General features: G+C 48.5%; 7 protein-coding genes across 8 annotated transcripts; 5 read left to right on the top strand and 2 right to left on the bottom strand.

Annotated features, from left to right (window-relative positions):
- Positions 1 to 214: 214 nt before the first annotated feature.
- Positions 215 to 1,671, top strand: FOIG_09108 (uncharacterized protein; the record flags this gene model as incomplete). The annotated part of the gene is made up of 5 exons (XM_031209298.1): positions 215 to 542; positions 590 to 1,102; positions 1,152 to 1,286; positions 1,334 to 1,460; positions 1,516 to 1,671. 5 exons carry the CDS (start codon positions 215 to 217, stop codon positions 1,598 to 1,600), a joined length of 1,188 nt encoding a protein of 395 aa, XP_031061335.1. The 3' UTR covers positions 1,601 to 1,671.
- A 366-nt stretch (positions 1,672 to 2,037) lies between these two features.
- FOIG_09107 (uncharacterized protein) lies at positions 2,038 to 3,458 on the top strand (the record flags this gene model as incomplete). Its single annotated transcript, XM_031209297.1, has 3 exons — positions 2,038 to 2,125; positions 2,177 to 2,702; positions 2,753 to 3,458. The coding sequence occupies 3 exons, from the start codon at positions 2,038 to 2,040 to the stop codon at positions 3,384 to 3,386; spliced, it is 1,248 nt and encodes a 415-aa protein (XP_031061334.1). The 3' UTR covers positions 3,387 to 3,458.
- A 425-nt stretch (positions 3,459 to 3,883) lies between these two features.
- FOIG_09106 (homogentisate 1,2-dioxygenase) lies at positions 3,884 to 5,922 on the top strand. Of its 2 annotated transcripts, XM_031209295.1 has the most exons (5): positions 3,884 to 4,287; positions 4,334 to 4,420; positions 4,472 to 4,535; positions 4,585 to 5,342; positions 5,395 to 5,922. In XM_031209295.1, exons 1-5 carry the CDS (start codon positions 3,991 to 3,993, stop codon positions 5,614 to 5,616), a joined length of 1,428 nt encoding a protein of 475 aa, XP_031061332.1. In that variant the 5' UTR covers positions 3,884 to 3,990; the 3' UTR covers positions 5,617 to 5,922. The 2 variants fall into 2 exon arrangements, with proteins under 2 accessions (XP_031061332.1, XP_031061333.1); XM_031209296.1 differs by having other exon boundaries at positions 3,884 to 4,420.
- A 42-nt stretch (positions 5,923 to 5,964) lies between these two features.
- On the top strand, positions 5,965 to 7,899 carry FOIG_09105 (delta14-sterol reductase). The gene is made up of 3 exons (XM_031209294.1): positions 5,965 to 6,158; positions 6,209 to 6,516; positions 6,570 to 7,899. The coding sequence occupies exons 1-3, from the start codon at positions 6,118 to 6,120 to the stop codon at positions 7,664 to 7,666; spliced, it is 1,446 nt and encodes a 481-aa protein (XP_031061331.1). The 5' UTR covers positions 5,965 to 6,117; the 3' UTR covers positions 7,667 to 7,899.
- Positions 7,900 to 8,248: 349 nt separating this feature from the next.
- On the top strand, positions 8,249 to 8,643 carry FOIG_09104 (uncharacterized protein; the record flags this gene model as incomplete). Its single annotated transcript, XM_031209293.1, has 3 exons — positions 8,249 to 8,269; positions 8,315 to 8,354; positions 8,447 to 8,643. 3 exons carry the CDS (start codon positions 8,249 to 8,251, stop codon positions 8,641 to 8,643), a joined length of 258 nt encoding a protein of 85 aa, XP_031061330.1.
- Positions 8,644 to 9,362: 719 nt separating this feature from the next.
- FOIG_09103 (uncharacterized protein) lies at positions 9,363 to 11,149 on the bottom strand. The gene is made up of 3 exons (XM_031209292.1): positions 10,986 to 11,149; positions 10,868 to 10,937; positions 9,363 to 10,813 (listed from the first exon to the last, which is right to left on the bottom strand). Exons 1-3 carry the CDS (start codon positions 11,040 to 11,042, stop codon positions 9,465 to 9,467), a joined length of 1,476 nt encoding a protein of 491 aa, XP_031061329.1. The 5' UTR covers positions 11,043 to 11,149; the 3' UTR covers positions 9,363 to 9,464.
- Positions 11,150 to 11,423: 274 nt separating this feature from the next.
- On the bottom strand, positions 11,424 to 12,164 carry FOIG_09102 (uncharacterized protein; the record flags this gene model as incomplete). Its single annotated transcript, XM_031209291.1, has 1 exon — positions 11,424 to 12,164. One exon carries the CDS (start codon positions 12,162 to 12,164, stop codon positions 11,424 to 11,426), a length of 741 nt encoding a protein of 246 aa, XP_031061328.1.
- Positions 12,165 to 12,262: the final 98 nt, after the last annotated feature.

The raw sequence follows: 12,262 nt of genomic DNA, 5'->3' as shown, positions 1-12,262 counted from the left end.
CAATTTACTGCAGGGGCTACATGGATCGGGATAAACATTCAAGGATGAGACACTCTCTACCATTTCATTGAAATGTAATATACATACATTATCAAGCTCCATTCGTCTTTGCTTGTCTGTCCCCCAGTCATTCGCTCCTTTTCGCGTTCTACCCGAACGCAGCCGCTCGTTTGAACAGTCACTCTTTACAGTACCGTGATTATTTTTGCCCATAATGCGTTTGTCCAGCTTTTTGCTGGCCGCTGGTCTTTCCAGCTCTGCACTCGCTGTCGATGCATCGCTGGATCCTTGGGAGATTGACCCTAGCTGCAATGGCTTTGAGAACGACATCAAGGATGCTCTGACGCAGTCAATTGATCTTGCTGAAGCTGCTAGAATCAGTCTTGAGTTTCTTCTTGCAAAGATGCCGGACCGAAACTCTGATCCCGACGGTGCTGTCAAGTGGGCGAGAATTTCGTCGGCTGCTAATAGCATCTTTGGGCTCATGCCCAATTACAAGGGCCATAATGCTGAGACGCAGAAGTACATTGAGGATTTGAGAGGTTTGTTGAACTCTTCTCAAATAATGCAATTTGCTGACATTGAGAAGACATCTACGCCAAGACGGCCAACACTCTGCCCTCATCTCAGAACAACCCCGCCAAAGGCTTCAGCCCAATTCTCTCCCAGAAACCCAACGCCAAGCCCATGATTGTCTGCGGCGACGCTGTCTTTAAGTGGTACGACGTCGATGACGAGCCCGAGCCTGGTGTAGGCAAGGTCAGAGACCAGCCAGCTGTAAGCGGCTACATCCAGAACGGCGGTACAATCGCAGGTGCCTTTTATCACGCCAACCGTTGGGACTTTAGGAAGACCAAGGCAGCTTCCGTTGGACACTGCATTGGCAACCGAGAGGCTCTTATCTCGTCGAGAGATGATCTCTTGATTATCTGTCCCAAGATGACGTCTGATGCTGGAAAGGCGCGCATTACGCCTCGACAGTATAAGACTTCTGCTGCGCAGGGTGATCATATCATGACAAACTGGGTGTCTAACCCCACTCAGCTTTACCACGAGCTTATGCATTGGTTCGGTGGTGTTCAGGGCAACAACCTGAAACACAGTGAGTTACGCGACATATCCTATCTTCTGCCTAGCCTAACTTTGTGTAGTCATCCAGGATCAGGTCGCCGTTAACGAGAAGGGTTACTTGAGATACAAGGACAAGAACAACCAGGTCGAATATTACACTCGTCCTCCTTCGGACCAAGAACTTGCTCAGAAGCAGCAAAGAAAGCAGGGAGCTTGTAAGTTAACCGAAGATGACTGGGAGAAACATGCTAATTATTTCTAGATGGCCTTCGTTGGATCATGAACTTGGCGCGCACTTATAAGGACAAGAATGGCAACACAAGCCAGTGGTCTGGTCCCAAGCTGGCCACCAAGAACGCTGACTCGTTGGCACTCTTTTCCTTCATGATGTAAGTCAATCGCCCAACGTTATGGTCATTCCCGTTTCTAATAGAAATTCACTAGGTACCTGGATCAATTCGACTGGTCTAAGAACGGTGTTGCTGAAGACTTTACCCGCCTCAAAAACAAGTTGGGGCTGAAGCCTTAATCATTGCCACGTGTTGAGACAAGTTGGAGAATATGATGTATCGCGTAAATAGTAATGCAAGAGAACATGCACTCTTGGAAGTTCAACATTGTCACTTTTTGAATGTATTTATCTTGTAGAACCTGTTGAGTAATTCGCAGGGCACGACAGTGAGGATAAACATCAACCCGATTGCGTTGCGCTAGCTGTTTGAGGTGCATACCCTACCTTGGGGTAGATTAGATCGCCAACAGAAAACATAAGAAATCAGCATAACAGAATAAAGTTGTCTTATGCAAATTAATTAATTCAACTCTTCGCACGATAATCAGGCGGATTCTCCCTCTTGTTGTGATGGAATCTGAAAGAATGATCGTTGTCCTTCACGTGACCGCAAGCCAATTAATCTCATTCGCATACCTGAGGCTCTACCTCAGCCTCTAACATCTCACCTAAACATGGCGCCTTCAAGCCCAATACCGTCACCTGTCGATTTCCCATCACCAGACTTTTCTTTCGGTGGAGGCTACTCACCAGGCTCACAATGTATTCCCCCTATTACTTGGGTATTTGCGGCGTATGCTAATATTTGAGCAGCTCCAGGTCCAGCTCATTCACCAGACTTTGGACCTGATCGCGACTGGCGAGACTGTAGACATTTGATCCCAAAGCTACCGTCTACACGGCCTCGTGCACTTACACCGCCGGGCTTCAGTGATGATGATGACGATATGAGTCTGCAGCGACCGGCTGCAGCCTTTCAACAATCTCTCTGGTTCAAGGTCCCCGCTAATCTGAGACGGGATATCCTTCGGCTGGCGTTTGGAGATAGACGTCTTCATATGCATCTCGCTTTTGATCCTTCTGTTCGTAACCCAGACGATCCATATTCCCTTGAACTGGATGAACCAGACGATCCTGGCCTAGGGGATCCACAGAGAAAACTCTGGTCATGGAATGGATGCATCTGCGCTCGAAAGTATGATCCAGAGCTGGGGCCCATGACGCGCGGTGGCCTCAACCCAGGTCCCTGGATTGATCGCTGCTGTGATCCGATCAATGTTCCGAAGCCACCGCCTGAAAGTATCGGCATCATGGGCTGGCTGCAGTCGTGTCGGCAAAAGTATGTCAGCATTCTCTATCTATCAATGAGCTTCACTAACAGTGTGACAGCTACGCCGAGACTATTGATGTTCTATACTCTACAAGCACCATCATTCTCTCCAGCGAAGCAACAATCACTGAACTCCCATCGCTCATAACCCACCACCATCTCACCAAGATCACCTCCCTCGAGATCAAAGCCCCCATTACCAAAGACAATGTCCTCGAGGATATCACCAACCTCATTCTTCCCGACCCCCATTCTCCCCGGTTCCCAAACCTCAAGCGCCTCTACATCTCAATGGAATGGAGCGGCGTGGATACCCGCGATCCGGATCCAGATGAACTGATCGCGTCATTCGACGCCTTGGCGGGAACAATCAAAGAGTGCGCTTTCGCCATCCCCATGGAGTGGTTTTCGCGCATCTCCTGGGGTCAGATGCGAAGCGCAACTACAGGCAAACAGATCACCTACAGCCAGTTATGGCGTACGCTCGGCAATGCTGAGGACGACAAAGATGCGCATGAGGGCGGGTTTGATGTCATACAGCTACCTTATGTAGACAGCTATCCGAAGCCTCCGTATCACTTGCAGAGTCCCGGTGCTGGGTATTGGATCCTGGAGGCGAGTGAGATGTCGTTGAGTATGGATTATGATTTTCTGACTGGGCAATACAATGATGACTACAGCGACTTCAGATAAAGCCTCTTTGTGCATGGAGAAGGGGTCTACAGTCATCTGGCGCTCAAACAACAGACACTACTATTAAAGCCGTCCTCTGAAAGTGATGTATCAACATTCTGTAATCCCGGTCGTGGATCCTGGAGGCGAGTGAACAGTCGTTGAGTGAGGTTTACAATGATCTGCATCGGCGGTATGCTTCCGACTAGAAGCAGTCACTTGATGTACAAGAAGTGTGGCTGGGCGTCAGCTGACATCAAAACAACGCACATTATTATCAAAGCCATTCTATTCATCCTATGAAAGTGATGTATCAATATTCTGTATTTCCGGTACACCCTCAAACTTGAGCGTCTCTATATCCGGCGTCTCCACTTGCAACCATAAAGTTCCCTTGGTTCCGTCTGACTGATCGAATGGTAAGCATAGATTACGTAGATCGTGGATCCCAAATTCCCACTATTTCCTGGCTTTGAACCTAACACTAGCCTCGGGCCAACTGCCGCCGATGGGGTAGCCAAGGAGCGGGGTGAATGCACCTTATCAAGTGATTTATATAAAAACAAGCTCAACCGTTTCCCGCCATTCCCGGATCTTGCTTCACTTTTCTTAGTATCTCTTCATCATGGCGCCATCAGAGGATTATCAAAACATCTTTCACTGGGCTGAGACCCAGAAGGATGGAAGTATTCCCTCCTTTGCGCTTCGAAAGAATGATCCGTATACGTACCTCTCTGGTTTCAATAACCATCATGAATCAGAGGCTATTCCTGGAACTATTCCGCAGGGACAGAATAGTCCGAGATGTGTTAGGTTCGGGCTGTATGCTGAACAGATGACGACGTCGTTTGGGGCTTCTCGGCAGGCTAATAAGAATTCGTGGCTGTACCGAGCGAGACCTGCTGTTGCTCACCAGGGATTTGTAAGTGTCGACGCCTTTGGGGAACTACTATTGCTGACTTGGGTAGACGGATATGCCCAAGGTTGAAGGGACAGAGAGCTGCTTTCTGCCTCTTAACCCTGCAGTCAGAATCTCACCAACACAGTTAGCCTGGGTATGTAAACTGACATCTCAACTCTTCATCACCATCGACTAATCCCCCAAGCTCCCCTTCGACATTTCCGAAGGCACCGACTTCATCTCTGGCCTCCGCACCATCGCTGGCTCAGGTACTCCCCCCACCCCTCCCCCTCACCCACCACCTCTGACAAACTCCAGGCGACCCTACCCTCCGCGAAGGTCTCGCAACACACATCTTCTCCGCCACAAAGAGCATGGAGAAGCGCGCGTTTGTGAACTCAGACGGAGACTTTCTCATCATCGCGCAACAAGGCAATCTCGACATCCAAACTGAATTCGGCAATCTATACGTGCAGCCCGGTGAGATCTGCGTCATCCAGCGCGGTCAACGCTTCAAGGTCGCTGTTGAGGGTCCGACTAGGGGTTATATCCTTGAGGTCTGGGGCTCGCACTTTGAACTTCCTGAGCTGGGACCTCTTGGATCAAATGGTCTTGCTAACGCGAGAGACTTTTTGTATCCCAAGGCGAACTACACTGTTACGCGTGATGATCCGTGGGAGATCGTGTATAAGCTTGGCGGGCGCTTTTTTAAGAGCACGCAGAACCACTGCCCCTTTGACGTTGTCGCTTGGCATGGTAACTATGCGCCGTACAAGTATGATCTCACCAAGTTTGTCAATGTTGGGTCTATCTCTGTTGATCATATTGATCCGTCGATCTTTTGCGTTTTGACGGCGGCTTCGCGAGATGCGAATGCTCCGTTGGCGGACTTTCTCATCTTTTCGCCCCGTTGGGATGTCGCGTCGCATACGTACCGACCACCTTATTATCATCGCAATGCAGCTTCTGAGCTGATGGGGCTTATCTATGGAGAGTATGCGGGACGATCTGATGAGTTTCAGCCAGGTGGTGTTTCGTTTGAGTGCGGCTGGGTTCCTCACGGTGTAGCCTACGAAGTAAGTCCCTGGTCATCACCCATTATCACGATCATGTGCTAACAGAACGTAGGAATTCAAGGCAGCGTCAGCTCAACCCCCGCCGCAGATGCAAATCTCCAAAGGCGCAGTGGCATTCATGTTTGAGAGCTGCAGACAACTGACCATCACCGACTGGGCGTGGAACAGCGATAAGAAGCACGAGCACGAGCCCAAGATGTGGGATAACTTGGTTGATAACTTTTCCGAGCACCTTGATGAGATTAATGAGATCTTGGGGAAGAAGACCCTGTAAAGTCGTGGGGGAGCAAATGGTACGGTAGAAAGTCAATTGCAAATGGAATGTTTTGATTGGGTTCGGCAATTTTTTCAGGCATGAAAGTGATCCACTGTTTTTTGGGGGTATTTTTAGCGGCTAAAATGCTCAAAGGCTTCCTCGGCTTCCGAGGTTGACAATATTATCAGATTGTTAGTGTAGCTTTATAGTGAGATGTGTCCATGTTATTTTGATGTTTGTGTCGGGTCCGTATTCGTATGGGAAGACTAACTGTGCTCCACTAAGCAACTTCATCATCCAATCATAGGTGACTTGTTTCGGGTATCTTTAATCGCTGTGGGCCGGGTTGAGCTCTTCCGTTGACTTGAGAATGGGTCGATATCAATTGATGACATTTCTAGATCAATAAAAGCAACAACATCGTCACTCTCGCTCATTCATCACGAACTCCAAGCCAACACTCTCACTAAACCCACTCACTCATTACGCCCGGCTGGCCCTCAACCTTCACCTCTCAAGATGAAGGCCCCAAAAACACCAGAATACGAATTTGGCGGCCCGTAAGCAAGCACCCTCCCTCACCCTCCCCCTTATCACTAACTCTCAACAGCATCGGCGCCACAGGCATCGTCTTTGGTCTTCCAATTCTCATGCAACTCCTCTATCTCGGCTGCAACGATGTTTCAGGATGTCCCGCGCCAGCGCTTCTTGAGCCTAAAACATTGACGTGGCAAAAGTTCAAGGAGCAAACGCCTTGGCCGAAGGAGGGCATCTGGGGATTCATGAGCTGGGAGGTCACGGGGTGGCTTCTTGCTTATTATTTTCTGAGTCTGGTGCTTTATCGTGTTTTGCCGGCGCAGGAGGTTTATGGGACGAAATTGAGGGAGTCGGGCAAGGCTCTGAAGTATCGCTTCAATTGTACGTGTTCCCTTTGATCTCACTCTTGGGTAGTGAAACTGACAGAATTACAGCCTTTTCCTCAAGCGTTGTGCAGTTAGTCGCCTGCGCCGTTGGAACTTACATCTACGGCGCTGAATTTCCTGTCTGGACCTTCATGACCACCAACTACCTCCAACTTCTCACCACAAGCACCGTCCTAACTTTCATCGTCTCACTTTACGTCTACATCGGCAGTTTCTCCGTCAAGAAGGGCAATCCCGAGCTGCGCGAGTTAGCAAGAGGTGGACACACCGGCCGCATTATCTACGACTTCTTCATCGGTCGTGAGCTCAACCCTCGCGTCACGCTTCCCATTTTCGGTGAGATTGACATCAAGTCTTGGTTGGAGATGCGCACTGCTCTTACAGGCTGGATCTTGTTCAACTGTGCATTTATTGCGCAGCAGTATCGGAACTACGGCTATGTTTCTGATAGTATCTTGGTCATCGCTACGGTTCAAGCTTACTACGTGCTTGAGGGTCAGTACTCAGAGCTTGGACTCCTGGGTATGATGGACATCACCCAAGATGGTCTTGGATTCATGCTTACCTGGGGTAACATGGTCTGGGTTCCTTTCCTTTACTCGACTCAGTGCCGCTACCTCTCTGTCTACCCCGTTCATCTGGGACCTGTCGGTGTTTCCGCTATCGCCACTGTCTTTGCCATCGGGCTGTACATCTTCCGATCCTCCAACAACCAGAAAGCTCTCTTCCGCAAGGATCCCAATCACCCTGCCTTTGCGAACATGACCTTTATCCAGACCAAGCGCGGAACCAAGCTTTTAACCGGCGGATGGTGGGGAATGGCCCGTCACATCAACTACTTTGGCGACTGGCTTCAGTCTCTTCCTTTCTCGCTGCCGACCAAATTCGCTGGCTACGTGATTCTGCCAGCTGGTAGTGCTGTAGCTGGCAATGAGGTCGTCAAGATGCTTGATGGCCGCTTGGTGACTCCGGATGGTGCTGCGCCTTGGGGTATGCTGTTTACGTACTTTTACTCAGCTTGGTTCGGGTTCCTGCTTATTCATCGGGAGAGAAGAGATGATGCTGCTTGCATTGAGAAGTATGGCAAGGATTGGGATGAGTATAAGAACAAGGTTAGATACAGGATCTTGCCTGGTGTATACTAAAGGGTATAACTATAACGGCAATGAGAGGGAGTAGCTTCGACTAGCTGTATTAATACGAAATACCTAAGTCGTCTGGTGCATACACATTTGAGAGTATCTGACATTTAGTAAACCTTGCTGAGATCTCATAGGCTTTACCCGTGAACCAAGAAGAGAGGGAATTGGAAATGTAATAGAATAGATAAAAAGTCGGCGGAAGCTTAAAAAAAGAAACATTTTAAATATAAATTATTAGTAAAAGTAAAATTCAAATTCCTATCCCAGTTAATAAGCCTGATATTGACATTGCAAGTTACAAGTAGGATGAATTAGTCACAATTACATCTTCTATCAGGTCTCGTCCAGGGTATTCAAACGCGTCAGTTTCGAATTCGCGTGTCAAGAGGAAAAATACCCCGCATGACGACACGCGTCGTTGATCAAGTGCCGAAAGACGTGTTAGTCAGCGATGTTTTCTTATCTTATCAGTGATTTATCTTATCTTATCAACTTCTCAGGAGCTGAAACCCGACAACGTTGCTCAATGCGTATAAGACGTTGTCGTATGATCGACGACTTGAGGAATTTGATCCTATGGAGATGATGGAGCGAGGCAGGGCTTTGGTAAGTATTTCACCGCCTCAACTTGACCGAGACTAACGGAATTAGGCTTCAAGGAGTCTTTCCAAGCTGGAGATCTCGAGCCAGGGTACAACGCCAAATACAACCTTCTCCAAGAAATACTCCGCGCTATGCTCAAGACCCCTCATGTCGGTTCGACAGATTAGATCTTTTTCGTAGCCGAGATTCTCGAGTGGCTTGACCTTCGTGGCGATTACGACGACTACGTCCAAGATCCGCGATATCCCTGGCCACACAGCTTCATCGTCCAAGACATTGTTCAAGCATTCGCTATGATAGCCATGTTCATCCCAGACTCAAATGTCACAAAGCTAGTCACCATGTTTGTCAACTCAAGCCAGTGCGACGAGTTCTGAAAATCAGGAGTCTTTGATCCCAAGGAACGAAGCAAGGTGCGCCCTGATCGCCGAACCAGAACGAGTTATAAATTCCGCGATAAGGAGTTTTGGAAGGAGTGGAAGGAGTTTTACACAAGGGTTACAGACTATATCTGCTTAGCTGTAACGCTGGTGAAAACTCAATTATCCATAGAGCCAACTAGTGAGAGTTTTAAATCAAGGTATTTAAAAGATCTGTCTTCTCTCTTTATAGTATATCTTGTCAAGGATTCATTTCACTCTGCCCTCACCTTAAAATGAAGTTCACTTATTACACCTTTCTTCCCATTGTCCTCCTCGCCACTTCCTCTCACGTAGGAGGGTGTGGCTCAAGGGCGAGGGTGTATAAAGTTCAGACTGATGCGCACTATAATGAAGGTTTACTCGATTGCCCCAACGGCTACGGCAACGTGGAATGTCCCTTTGGCACTGCAGCTCACGACGTACAAAAACATCCCCCTCTCAATGATGGCGACCAGTGCGTGACTACAGTAAGATATATCTGAAGAATTATTAAGTTTCTGAACTGCCTAATAATATGTGTTCATAGTGCACGTGTTGCCGTTAGGAATTGAGGCCTGTTCGAAGACTCTTTTGGGTTATTTGAGTCGCCATCGGCGTTGATGGAGGCCAACCTCAGCTCAAGGTTGGGGAATCAGCCCTCACTCAGCAGCAGTTCTGCCTAGAGTATCAAGGACTCAGCTGCAGAAATAGAAATGGAATTTATTGCCACAAAGTTTCGTCTCCGAGTTAGATGGTAGCCAAAGAATATATTGAACCGATTACCAGCATTACCTAAGTTACAATTTGGATCCGCCCGCGTCCACCTTCATCATAACACTCTTGACCTCCAAGAAGTTATCCATACTATAAAGGTAACCTTCTCGACCTTGCCCCGAAGACTTATATCCTCCAAAAGGAAGATCCCTGGCAGTCGTGGGACTGGTGCAGTTGATACCGACGTAGCCCGAGTTGAGCTGTTGAGTAACCCTCATCGCCCGATCAATATTCTTGGTGTACACCGCAGCATAAAGGCCATACTCTGTATCGTTCGCCTTCTGGATAGCCTCTTCTTCCGTTTTGATGACGTTGATGTTCACGACAGGCCCAAAGATCTCCTCCTTCATGATCTTGGCATTTTCAGCCGTGTCCAGGAAGATCGTCGGTTCAATGAAAAAGCCTCCTGTCTTGTCATAGCTTCCCTTCCCACCTTGAACAAGTTTTCCTGACTTCTTTCCCTCATCTATATAAGAGAGAACCGTCTCGTACTGAGTCTTGTCTGCTTGCGGACCATGATCGACGCCCTTTTGCGTTGGATCACCTGCCTTAGCAGCTGAAAGTGCCTTCTTACTAGCTTCAATGAACTTCTCAGCGATGGTATCTTGCACGTAAACACGAGAATTAGCCATGCAGACCTGTCCACTGTTCCACTGAATACTGTGCATAGTGTCCTTAGCAGCCTGTTCGATGTCTGCATCATCGAAAATAATAACAGGCGATTTACCACCGAGTTCAAGGATCACCTTCTTTAGGTTGGACTTAGCAGCTGCTTCCTGAATCGCCCGTCCAGTGCGTCCCGAGCCAGTAAACGAGATTGCGCGTACATCCATGTGTGATGAGAGGGCGGCTCCAGAGGGGTTGCCGTGGCCTGATATGACGTTGAAGACGCCAGGTGGAAAGCCCGCCTTGTGGATCAGCTCAGCGAACTTGGCTGCACCGAGAGGCGCTTTCTCGCTTGACTTGAGCACGACTGTATTTCCAGTGATGAGCGCAGGTGCAGTCTTCCCGGCAAAGAAGAGGAGAGCAGCGTTCCAGGGGATGATAGCACCGACAACGCCAAATGGCTGACGTAGAGTCATGGTGACATAGCCTGGCGTGTTGAGACTTGCCTGGCCTTGGATGTGAGGCCAAGCTTCAGCGTAGTACTCATAGCTCCCAGCAGCGGCATATCCTTCAAAGAACTCGGGCAACGGACGACCCATTGACTTTGCCTCGAGTACAGCCAGTTCGTCATTATGCTGTCTGATGAGACCCGCGAGTTTCTTCATGTAGCCGCCGCGCTTGGCAGGATCTAAGGCAGACCATGCAGGAAAGGCGCGCTGTGCAGCTGCGACGGCGTTGTTGACATCGTCTCTTGTGGCTTCGGGGACTTGACAAAGACAGTTTTAGCTGAGAACCAAAGCGGGTATTGCGTGTGGTTTACCATTTGCGACTTTATCGCCTGTCGCTGGGTTGAAGAGAGGAAAAGTGCTACCATCAGAGGCGCCGACCAACTGATACAGTTAGTCAACAGTGAATGAGCGGGGAGTTGGGCTTAATACTTGACCGTCAATTAGCATCAGAGGCTTGATTGCCTCGTTTCCATTCGTCGAGCCCATTTCTGCAAGTTGAATGATGCGTATTTTGTATTTGTGTGGATTTGACTACCGAGAAATGTCTCAATTTATCAATGACGAGGTTGTTTCACATGACATCAACCACAAGCTTGATAGGCAAAACATCCGAAAGGGTTTATGCGCCACCCCCGCAATATTTCAGGAGGGGGAAAACACCCGTGAAATATTGCAGCCGAGACGCGGCGCTATGAACGGCCCGAGAAGATCATCGTGGTGGAGTGGATCTGAGACACGGCGGCAGAGTTCATGAACTGATTTCTATCTACGATTGTGTTTATTATGTATAAAATTAAGTCTATGATCTCGATCTGAAGCCGTTGAACCTGTAGTTGTGGCAACTCTTATGCTTGTCGCCACTTAAAGTTACTCCATAGGAAGCCATTGACAAGCCAGTTCTTTTATCTGAGCAGGGAAATGGTTTTCCGGAACCTGGACACTTTCTCTTCCACTGAACCAAGTGTAAAATGCTCGAAGACTGACCAACTCGGGATCTGCCAAAAGGTCTAGAGAGTAGAGTTCTTTGGCAAAGTGCAGAGTTGAGTATAAAACGCAATCAGCAATAGTGACTTGTCCATCTCCACCATTAAAGCGGGTATCCTCCTCATAGTATTTCTCCAGCAGTTTGAGATTCTTGGTGCAGTACTCAAGAGCAAGTTTCGCCGTGACCGGATGCGTCTCCTCAAGCATGTTGAACAGCGCCGTACCCTTGTGGCACGCAAAGCCAAACTGACTGGTGACTTCATCAGCAAGACCCAGAACCTCTCTGACCCGTGCTTTTTCCTCCGCTGTCCGTCCAAGCATACTGCCACCGGCGCCTTTCGCGAGTTCAATTTGCCATGGCTGCTGTGGATGATCGCAGATGTCTTCAAAATACTCGAGAATGGCGATTGACTGCTTGATGAACTTTCCATCTGGAAGACGCAAGATTGGCGCTGTTCCTTTGGGTTTTCCGGGCGCCGTTAAGCTATTGCTATTAGGGGAGACTGTTACTTCTGTAACTTTTATGAGTGGTGATTTGTGTAGGTTTTTCTCGGCGAGATAGATGAGGACGCGGCGGGGGTACATTCCCCATGAGAGGGAGAAGAGTTCAAGAGGGATTGACATATTGAGGGTAATTGATTGGGATCTTGTTGATGGAATGAGATGTGGCAATAAAGTTGATCATTGTTGACTCAAAAGGGACTTTTATACGTGTTTGGTGA

Source organism: Fusarium odoratissimum (assembly GCF_000260195.1).
Source record: "Fusarium odoratissimum NRRL 54006 unplaced genomic scaffold supercont1.14, whole genome shotgun sequence".
Taxonomy (NCBI): Eukaryota; Fungi; Ascomycota; class Sordariomycetes; order Hypocreales; family Nectriaceae; genus Fusarium; species Fusarium odoratissimum.
Note: the sequence above shows the minus strand (reverse complement) of the source record. Positions and strands in the feature narration are given on the sequence as shown.

Bases quoted from the DNA above. Each gene is read 5' to 3' on its own strand.
- FOIG_09106 (XM_031209295.1), top strand. From the start codon at position 3,991: ATGGCGCCATCAGAGGATTATCAAAACATCTTTCACTGGGCTGAGACC. The intron at 4,421-4,471 runs GTATGTAAACTG...TAATCCCCCAAG, and splicing joins CACCAACACAGTTAGCCTGG to CTCCCCTTCGACATTTCCGA. The intron at 5,343-5,394 runs GTAAGTCCCTGG...AACAGAACGTAG, and splicing joins CTCACGGTGTAGCCTACGAA to GAATTCAAGGCAGCGTCAGC.
- FOIG_09105 (XM_031209294.1), top strand. From the start codon at position 6,118: ATGAAGGCCCCAAAAACACCAGAATACGAATTTGGCGGCCC. The intron at 6,159-6,208 runs GTAAGCAAGCAC...AACTCTCAACAG, and splicing joins GAATACGAATTTGGCGGCCC to CATCGGCGCCACAGGCATCG. The intron at 6,517-6,569 runs GTACGTGTTCCC...ACAGAATTACAG, and splicing joins TCTGAAGTATCGCTTCAATT to CCTTTTCCTCAAGCGTTGTG.
- FOIG_09103 (XM_031209292.1), bottom strand. From the start codon at position 11,042: ATGGGCTCGACGAATGGAAACGAGGCAATCAAGCCTCTGATGCTAATT. The intron at 10,938-10,985 runs GTATTAAGCCCA...TAACTGTATCAG, and splicing joins TGATGCTAATTGACGGTCAA to TTGGTCGGCGCCTCTGATGG. The intron at 10,814-10,867 runs GTAAACCACACG...GTCTTTGTCAAG, and splicing joins AGGCGATAAAGTCGCAAATG to TCCCCGAAGCCACAAGAGAC.